The sequence below is a fragment of the Crocuta crocuta genome, unplaced genomic scaffold, assembly GCF_008692635.1.
Source record: "Crocuta crocuta isolate KB4526 unplaced genomic scaffold, BGI_CrCroc_1.0 scaffold433, whole genome shotgun sequence".
Lineage (NCBI taxonomy): Eukaryota > Metazoa > Chordata > Mammalia > Carnivora > Hyaenidae > Crocuta > Crocuta crocuta.
The window spans coordinates 1,034,874-1,045,435 of NW_027530001.1; the positions used below are offsets into that span (position 1 = coordinate 1,034,874).

The 10,562-nt window shown below is 39.0% G+C and overlaps 1 protein-coding gene across 14 annotated transcripts in view; it reads right to left on the reverse strand.

Moving 5' to 3' along the window:
* Window positions 1-10,304, reverse strand: part of PHC3 (polyhomeotic homolog 3) — an 82,892-nt gene extending 72,588 nt beyond the window's left edge. For 11 of the 14 annotated variants that reach the window (XM_077763657.1, XM_077763656.1, XM_077763654.1 and 8 more), the window contains exons 1-4: window positions 10,253-10,304; window positions 7,252-7,417; window positions 2,635-2,790; window positions 1,432-1,509 (exon numbers count right to left, since the gene is read on the reverse strand). In XM_077763657.1, coding sequence (XP_077619783.1) covers window positions 1,432-1,509; window positions 2,635-2,790; window positions 7,252-7,417; window positions 10,253-10,266 — 414 coding nt within the window. In that variant the 5' untranslated portion in view covers window positions 10,267-10,304. The remainder of the gene's footprint in view (window positions 1-1,431; window positions 1,510-2,634; window positions 2,791-7,251; window positions 7,418-10,252) is intronic. The other 3 variants (XM_077763658.1, XM_077763655.1, XM_077763648.1) reach the window with 1 other exon arrangement.
* Window positions 10,305-10,562: the final 258 nt, after the last annotated feature.

Here is a 10,562-nt window from a genome sequence, read left to right on the forward strand (position 1 = left end):
CTGGTCCGTAAGTAACGTCTACAGTGAGGAGGCAGAGCAATCTGGAACTAATGAAATGTGAATATGGACTACCCTGTATGAATGTTAAATTTCCTGCATCTGATCATTTTCATGTGGTTTTATAAAAGAACAACTTTGGTGCTCGCTTCGGCAGCACATATATATAAAAGAACAACTTTGTTCCTAGGAAATACATATTAAAGTATTTAAGAATAAAGGAAACTGCAAATGGTTCAGAAAAAAATATCTGTCTATATGTATATATATATATAGAGAGAGAGAGAAAGAATGATAAAGCAATGAGCCAAATGCTAACAACTGGTGAATCTGAGTAAAGAGTATACAGAAATTTTCAATATTCTTACAATGTGAAATTCTATCAAGATATAAAAATTAAGCAAGTATAACATGCCTGTAAATTTCTTTTAACGGGGAAACTCTGCACAATTTCCCAGTATATATGTGCAATATAGCAAATCAGATTTACTCCTTCCTCAAAATAAATTACATTACCTTAGGGGTGCTGGGTGGCTCAGTCGGTTAAATGTCCAACTCTTGATTTCAGCTCAGGTCATGATCTCACAGTTCGTGAGATCAAGCACCGTGTCAGGCTCTGTGCTGACAGTGCATACCTGCTTAGGATTCTCTCTTCCACTCTCTCTGCCCCCACCCCACCCCACTCTTTCTCAAAATAAATAAATTTAAAATTTTTTTAAAAAGTTACATTATCTTGAATGGATACTTGTAAATTTGCCAAGCTAAGTCAAGTAAGCAAAAGCTGAAAAGTATTAATTTCTAAAATGTGAGGTGTCCAAAAAGCTAGAAACATTTAGATGTGTACTAAGGGTCAACATTCTTTAATACATCACAGTAAATGTATGGCTTAATACCCCTGCATTGTACATTTCGGGCTTTCAATACACATTGAAAACTGTAATCATTTTGAATCACATAAGATCTGAACAAAATCAGTGGAAAAGCATGTATTAGAAATAAAACAAAAACATTTTTTTTTTCAAGACTCAGATTTTTGGAGCGCCTGGGTGGTTCAGTCGGTTAAGCATCTGACTTCAGTTCAGGTCATGATCTTGCTGTTTGTGAGTTCAAGCCTTGTGTCGGGCTCTGTGCTGACAGCTCAGAGCCTGGAGCTTGCTTCAGATTATGTGTCTCCCTCTCTCTCTCTCTGCCCCTCCCCTGCTCATTCTCTCTCAAAAATAAACATTTAAAAAAAAAATTGTATAAAAAAAAAGACTCCGATTTTCAGAAGCTTAACATTAGCTCTGAATTCTTGAAACTTATTTCTATTTCTAGGCGCTTATCACCTAAGTACCAATCAACAAACATACAACAGCAACTTTGTAAACATTAAGTTTATGTCTGTAAAGCAGTAATTAACATTTTTAAATCCAGGAAAAAATTTAGGGCACTTACAGATGTCTGGGACATACTTGACTGTTGTGTGACACTTCCTGTAGGGGATGTAGATGGTCTTCCACTGGACAAACTTGCCTAAAATAATAAGATCTTTATAACATGTCTATAAAAATCTGAAGTTAAAAACTTTCTGGTACCAAGATACCAGAAAAAATCACAATAAAGGTCAAAACGTCTAGGTATGAACCAATCTAATTCACAATCAACAGAGATTAAGTTTTGGCCCAAAAGATTAAAGGAAAAAAACAAAAAGCTGAACGATGAAAACAAAGGACCCAAAGGCTAATCTTATTTTAATAACTGCACTCATTGTCAGTTTTACTCTACAAGTCTCTCTTCTTTCAAGTGGAACCACCACTCCAACGTTATGAAAAAGAAATCGGAGCTACATCAAGTGCCAGTGGGTTTCAGTTTCCTAACTTGCATCATGAACACGTTATTTAAAATCATACTGTGAAGAAGACACAACAGCTGGGGACGTGTTCCTAACAGAAATAAACCCTTTTCAGGTTCAGTCAACTGAAATCCTCCTCTCATAAGAAGATTTAAGATTAAATCTCACATGTAGTCTTGTTTAAATAAATAGAATAAGAATGACAATCTTTTTTTAAACAAGTATTTAATCATAAAACTATCCTGTTATCACTAGGAACAGTATGACTGGATATAAGAAAGGCGCATGTATATATATTTTTATACAGAAAATTTCTGGAGAAATATATATTAAACAGCGGCTACCTGTAAAGAATGAAAAACAGTAGTAGGTCTGGAAAAGGAATATCTCCACTTGGCCTCTTATAAACAATTTTATACTGCTAGATTTTTTTAATTAATGTAAGTTATTTACATTAAAAAATTGTTTTCACTGAAATGTAAACACAATTCCTGTAACCGTAAGTATTCACTGTTGCACCCAGAATTGTATTGCCCACAAAACCATGACACTAGCATAGTATTTCTGCAATGTAGATGAAAAGAAGTGGGATGGAAGCTAGCAACAGAGTAACATATAAAACCTATCTGTATATTTTTTATTAATTTCTATTTGGCAGCCTACTAATTTCTTTAAGGAAAACTAATCACAGAGCATTTGAGAACTGAAATAATAACCAATGTATTTATTTTCAGTAATTATCTGCAAATAATGTCAACATTATGTCACCATTAGCCTCATAAAGCCTGAATTTAGTTAAGTCTCACCTGGACGGCAGCGAGGCTCTGGAGCTGGGAGCTGCTCAGGTGCTGCTGCTGGAGCGCGGCGGTGTGCAGCATCAGGTGCTGCTGCTGAGCTGCATACATCTGCTGCAGGTACTGAGCAGCAGAGCTGGGGGGCCGATGCAACGCCTGCTGAATCACCTGCGGTGAGTCAAGTGAACCAACGTCAAATCATGATCTTCATGTTAATTCAACTATAAAGTATAAAACAAGTGGCAGTTTAAAATTTCACTACTTTAATATTCAATGTCAAGTTTATTAACATAGTGCTCTCCCAGTTACATATGACGAAGATTCACTAATCTGTACAAATTAAAACTACCCAAAAGAGGCAATTCACGAAACAATCTAAAAGAGCCAAATAAGCACTTGAAAACATCTTCAATCTCATTAGTCATCAAAATTTACAAATTAAAACATGATACTATTTTCCAACTTTCAGATGAACAACCAACTTAAAAGAATATTACCACTAAATGGGAAAGTAGATAACTCTCAAAGTGTTAGTAAGAATGTATATAGGCATGGTGTTTTAGACAAAATTTTGTGGAACTCAGGGGTTGGGTATTGAGAGGAATATGCATAACTCTACAGCCATTACAAATAATAATGCAGATCAACACTGCCAAATATAGCAGCCACTAGCGACGTGTGTCTCCTGAGCACTTAACAAATGCAGCTAATGCAACTGAGAAAATGACTTTTTAATTTTCCTTAATTTTAATTTTAATATAAATGGCCACAAGCACCTAGGAGCTACTGTGTATTCAGAAGCACAGATATTTCTACTTTTACCAACAAAAAAAAATCCCAAATATATCATTTGGTGAAAAAAACATATTAAATAGTGTATAAAGTAAGATACCATTTTTATATAAAAATATTTGAAAGAATATTCAGAAAAACATTAAAAGACTACCAATAGACAGCTAGATTCAAGAAGATTTTTACCTTCTCATTTGAACTTTTCTGTAAATATCTGGAAAAAAAATCTGGAAGTAGGTATTATATTAATAATCATGTAAAACTATAAAGCCATTCCATGTTTTAAATTACTATTACTTTTTAAATGTTTTTTAAATGTTGGGTTCAACATAAAATAAAACTATTCTAACTAAAAATTCTTGAAAAAGTGTTAATTACTGTGAATATTAATAAAATATAAAATCTGAGCCTGAAACTTCATAAATAGGTAAATGTAGAAAAGTATTCTAGAAACAGAGAAAAACTCCTTGATCTGTCCAAACCCGTAAATCAGACTATATCAGTCCTCTGCAACCACATTCCAAAGTCACATCATGCCCGCAGTGATCTGAAACAGCACAGAACCCTAATCTCAGGATCAAACCACAGTGTTCAGAACTAAGGGAGTAACAGAGTCATTATCCGATAGCTTGAGGTCTGAGTCAGGACACCATGAACCACAAAGCAATGAATCTCTTTATCCAAATTCCAAGAAAATATATTTCCTTGTTTACTTTCATGTATTCATATCTCATCTCTCCAACTACAGTTTGCTATATCTGCTACAGATTCCTGTCACAATATCAATGTAGGCTTTTGACCTCTGGTTGCAGGAGACTATATATAGGCCAGCATTAAGCAATTTAGAATTACAGCATTACATCCTTTGGGTCAGGTAAATCTAAATATGTTCTTCAAATTCTGTAACAAAACTAAAAGCAAACTTAAATAATCTATTTGACACATTTTTGTCAGAGGGTAGCCATTTCTGCTATTGTCAACATAGTCTTTCATTATCATTCAATGATACACTCATGGGAGAGAGGCTACTAGAAGACAAGTTAAAGGTACAACACATTGCTCTTATTTTATTTTTCAAAGAAGCAAGAAGGGTAAAGAGAATTCACGGTACTGGAAAAGAATGCTGGAAGGTATTAAAGAACTACTTAGGTAATTCAATAAATATTGATATGATTGTATTTTAGGGGAAGCAATTCTATGATCTCATAAGAACTAGTGTAAGTGCTATTTGTGAGATATATCTATACCTATCCATCTCCAGTAACATTTTATTTTTTATTAACACATCCGGCTTAGATAAAAACTAGAGATCAAAATATCATATTAAAATACCACATCAAATGCATGCTCAAAGATCTAGATACTCTCTCCTATACCCCCGCAAAGAAGGTAAAGAACATTAAAAACATATTCCTCATTCCAGTTTGAACATTTGCTGGACTGACTCAATTTCCAACAACTGATTCCACCCCATGGTAACTTCAGAATCCAAAACAACACAACAGTTAAATAGCCATTATGCTGGGATATCCAATCTAGAAAAATGGAAGTCAAGACTATACTGCAAACAGGTTAAAATATTTTCAGAGTAGAATGAAATTGTGGAGACTGTAGAAAGAGTAAGCAGATATAATGGGAAAAATAAAAACTCAGAGTGGTTAAAGGCACAGCTCTAAAACCAGACAATCTACCAGCTATGTGCATTTAGGAAAAGTTATTTAATCTATTTAAAAGATCAGCCTTCCTATCTGTAAAATGGGAGCTAATAACACCAACCACTTTATAGAGGTGTGGTGAGGATTAAAGGAGATAATCCAGAAATGACTCAGTGGCTCAGTAGGTTAAGCATCTGACTCCTGACCTCAGCTAAGGTCATGATCTCATAGTTTGTAAGTTCAAGCCCTGCGTCAGGCTCTGAGCTGGCAGTTCAGAGCCTGCTTAGGATTCTTTCTTTCTGTCCCTCTCTCACTCTCTGCCCCTCCCCTGCTCATGCATATGCTCTCTCTCCAGAAAAAATAAACTTTAAAAAAAAGAAAAAAAAGAGGGAACCCCCACCCCAGGGTGGCTCAGTCAGTTCAAAGTCCAACTCCTGATTTTAGCTCAGGTCATGATCTCATGGGTCACGGGTTTGAGCCCCACATCCAGCTCTGTGCTGTCGGCAGGTACCTTGCTTGCTTAGGGTTCTGTCTCCTCTCTCTCTTTCTCTCTCTCTCTGCTCCTCCCCTGCTTGTGCTCTCTTTGTGTCAAAAATAAATAAACTTTAAAAAAGATAATCCATGTAAAGCATTCATCAAATACTTGGCACATAGTAATTGTTCAATAAATATTAGCTATTGTTATTGATTAGGCATATATAATATTCCCCACACAGTTCTAATGCTTCCATAAATGATAATAACTAAGGAAGTAGGTAGTCTCATCCTCATTTTACAGTTTCCTGATGCTCAAAGACATCATGCCTCTCAGCCAAGACACATAGCTACTAAGGATTAAGAAAATGGAATTCAGGGGCGCCTGGGTGGCTTAGTCGGTTACACGTCCAACTTTTGCTTAGGGCATGATCTCGCGGTTTGTGGGTTCGAGCCCCGTGTCGGGCTCTGTGCTGACTGCCGGCTCAGAGCCTGGAGCCTGTTTCAGTCTGTGACTCCCTCTCTCTCTGACCCTCCCCTGCTCGCGCGCTCTCTCTCTCTCCTAGAAATAAATAAAAATATTAAAAAAAAAAAAAGAAAATGGAATTCAAACAAAGAACATATCAGACTGTAATACCCATGCCCTTTTTATGAAATACCATATTGCCTCAACCTCATTATAAAAGTTAACCAAAATTAATTTTGTCAACCAAGTGAAGAAACTAAAACTTTTCCTGAATATACCCTTCCCCCTCTGCCCTTAAGAACTTTAAATGGCTTCTTCTGCTTCTGTTCTTGAGCCACTTGAGTTTAAAATGAACCTCTTAGTTCATAGCAGCACTCTCAACAATAATCAAAACATGGAAAGAGCCTAAGTGTCCATCAACGGATGAATTAATCAAGAAGATGTGGTTTATCTAGACCATGGAATACTACCGTGGCAATGAGAAAGAATGAAATCTGGCCATGTGTAGCAACATGGATGGACCTTGAGGGTGTTATGCTGAGTGAAATAAGTCAGGCAGAGAAGGACAAATATCATATGTTTGCACGTATAGGAGGATTAGGAGGAACTTGACGGAGGAACAAGGGGGAGAAGAAGGGGGGAAATGGTGGGGGAGAGGGAGAGAGGCAAACCATGAGAGACTCTTGAATGCTGACAAAAACTGAGGACTGATGGATGTGGGGGGGAGGGGGGATGGGCATGGAGGAGGGCACTCGTGGGGATGAGCACTGGGTGTTATGTGGAAACCAATTTGTCAATAAACTATTTGTAAAAAAAAATAATAATAATAATAAATAAATAAATAAAATGAACCTCTTAAATCATCCAAAGACCTGAATAGATCTTCCTAAGTCTATGTTTTGGGTTCAAATATAAAAGAACCTACAAAAACCTAGATCCATTCAGCATATTAAGGCTGTAGACTGAGGGTCTCCACATTGTAGCAGCCACCTAGAGACTTTCCAATTATAATTTTCCTGACCTATGGTTTTCTAAGCCACATGCTGACAAATGTCAGCCTTCTCAAGAGTGACTATTAAATAACTTTTGAGTGTTTCAAATATTAAGTATTCTCACTGTACTCATTTAGAAAATATCATTTCACTCATTTGAGGGTGTAAAACAATAGGTTCATCAGGCTTAAGAGAAAAATAATGGCATCCTAAGTCTTAGCCGGTGCACCCTTCATTATAACTGAAATACCTGTACAGCATGTCGGTCTGAGCCACTGTAGACAGAGATCTGTGGTTGCTGCATTCGAGAGGAGGAAGTGGTGATAGTTGTGGTGGTGGTACTACTGGTTGTTGTCGACACAGAAGATGTGCCAGAGTTTGCCTCACTATCCATAGCTGTATTGTGGTCCTTGAATCTGTCAGATAACACAAAGGGTGTGCGTTGGCAAAAGCATTATATTATAGGCTTTAAAGAATATTAATTACTTCAAAGAAATAATCAGCAACAATCTAAAATTTTAAGGCAACTCTCATAAAATAGCACAGATGGCACACAGTCACCATAAGCACTTAGAAAGGAAAAGCACTTCACAACATATAGCATGTTTGATAGTTAATTTCTTCTAAATTTGAGTTCAAATAATTCAGGATATGCAACTTTAATAAATCCTGGCCTAAAGTTTATCTTTCATAATTGAAAGATGATTGAAAACAAAACAGGCTTATAAGAGAATACTATACCTAAAAGATAAATACTAGAGCAACCTCAGAATACTTTAAAGTTTTTCTTTACTTTCCTTCGACCAAAGTCATTCTGATCTATTCATTAAAATAGGATGCTGAAGGACTTGCGTTCATTAGCTTATTTCTGGTTACCACATACACTCTGCTTTAAAAATATGTTCTCTTACTAAATAAGTTAATTTTTAAAATAATTTAAGATTTTATTTTTTAAGTAATCTCTACAACCCAATGTGGGGCCTCCAAGGGGTGGGGACCTGGCTGGCTCAGTGGGTAGAGCATACAACTCTTGATCTCAGATTCATGGTGAGTTCAAGCTCCACATTGGGTACAGAGCTTACATTTAAAAAAAAAAAAAAAAAGTAGGGGCACCGGGCTCAGTTGGCTAAGCGTCCCAACTTTGGCTCAGGTCATGATCTCAACGGTTCATGAGCTCGAGCCCTGTGTTGGGCTCTCTGCTATCAGCACAGAGCTGGCTTCAGGTCCTCTATCTCACTCCCACTCATGCATGCGCACACGTTCTCTCGCTCTCTCAAAACTAAACACTTTAAAAAAAAAAAGTAAAAATAATTTTTTATTAACTCACACTGGCTTTTCCCCTAATTAGTCTACAACATGGTCCTTAATACACCTACTGACTCTGGTTATACTTATAAGCAGATTACTCCTGGAAAACAGAGAAGCAGCTGACAACAATTTCCTCACTTCCTTCCAAAAACTCCTTTCACAAAGAATTGCTCCAAATTTTGAAAACAGCATAATTACGTCATTTTCCTCATATATGGACAGTAAAGGCCCTTTTTGTACCAGACTTTGATTCTTTCAAAGTCACTTCATTGTTGTGGTATAAAATTCCACTTAACACTGAATCTATAACTGAACAAATTCAAACAACATTTTAAGTAAAATCTGAGGGCCTCACTATGGTTCTAAAGTAAAACTACAATAGTTTTTGTAGGGTTAGAAATGCACCAGACTAGTGAAAAGCACACTCGAAGATATACTAATTTTATCTGCCTTTCTTATCCTGTCTTTTCTTCTGAGAAACAATATCTGACACACATCACATCAGAATCATTGACAAGGATGTAACAAGAACACTTTCTACTTCATGGAAAGACAAAGGAATTTCGCACTAATTGTGCATACACACACTATTCCCATATGGTGTCCCTTTACGTACAAATTATCTTTGTTCTTTACATCATTTATGCAAATAGTATTTATATGCTCTCCAAGGAATTAAAAGAAACAAAAACTCAATTAATGAAAGGAAAAATGAAAGGAAAATAGTCGAGGAAAACAGCTGACTTCACTTTTTTCATGAGTAAATGACTCATACATCTTTACGCTACTCTAGGATTGTTTAACAGTTTTTCAAAATGCCTTCCAATCATCAAATCATATGGTAACTGTTTAACAGCATACAGATTTAGTGGTAGATAAGGGACACTTTTTGCTGAATTGCTGGCTGTCAAAACTTCTTAACCGTGTAGCAGTGATATGCAAAGAGCCAGTTTAAATCCTGGTCCTTTGAGACTGCTATTTTGCACAACCATGTCCTCAAACTGAAACCCTACGGTGAGTTCGTTCACTAACATAAACCAAAAATGGTCACAGATAATCCAAATTCTAGGCCCAAATCTAAACATCAGTGAGTAGAAATGACCAAACCATTGTATTGCATTTGGAGACCTGGCACAAAAAAACCAATTTTACTAACTCCACCGTCTGTGCGTAGTACTGTCTGCAAAATACAGCTGGCAGTCTTGGTGCACAAGAGGCCTACCCAGGAAACACGAAGTTTGAGTAGCTAACTAAGGATACCGTCACACCACACCGCCACGCAAGAACATGGCCCTCTAACGCAGGCAGCAACACTGCAGCCAGAGACCCAGGGGGAAATAAGGGCTTTCTTTCCGGGGTGTTACAGCCTGGCCAGACCCGCAGGAGCCCCCGCCGCGCTAAGGCCCGCGCTAGGACACCTTCTCCACGCCTCCTGGGGGAGGGCGGTGAGCAGCTTCGTCTCAGGTTCTCCCTCTGAGGAGGAGTGGGGTGACGCCGGGGCGGGAAGGAGGGGAGCGCTAAGGAGGCCTGGCAGTGCCCGCCCAACCCTACCCAGCCTCCGCGGGCCCCTGGCGCGGGCATCCGTGACAAGGCTCCCCGCGGGGCCCACTTGCAGGGATGACAGCGCCTGAGGGGCCCCCTGGGGCTCACCTCCCGGAAGACCCCAGCGGTCGGAGTCCCTGGGGTGACTCTGCCGGCAGGGCCCTGCCGATTCGGGATCACACGGCGGAAGGGGCGCTCCCGCCTGGAGGTAACTAGACCCTTACAGTTAGCCTCCGCCCCCCATATGGGCCAAGCGGGCTCCTCCAAGCAAGATAAGGAAGCTCTTGGGTCTCCCTTTCCCTGAACTGCCCGCAAAAGAGCCTTGAGCTTTCCCCTCAGGGGACATGTCGCTGCCCCACTCGCCCCCCGGTTACGACATCAGTCACCAGCAAGTCACTCACTCCGCTTCCGCCATCTTCTCTCCTCCATCACTAACACGGGCTGCGCATGCGCCCCCCGGCGGCGAGCGGAGGGGCGGGGTCGACTCAGCCCGGGGGCCCCCAAGGTCACGTGGCGTTCTCGGCTTCCATTTCCCCCCTCCCACCTGAGGCCTTGGTCGCCCTGGGAAATGACCAGGTTTCTCCAATTTAAATGCCCTTACCTCCCCTCCAGTCCCTCTCTTTGTCTTGCCGATGGCCTTCTTGAGGAAGGGGTGTGTAACCAAGGTACAAAAAGTTCTGCTTGGACAGTTAAAATTTTTAAGAACGTCTA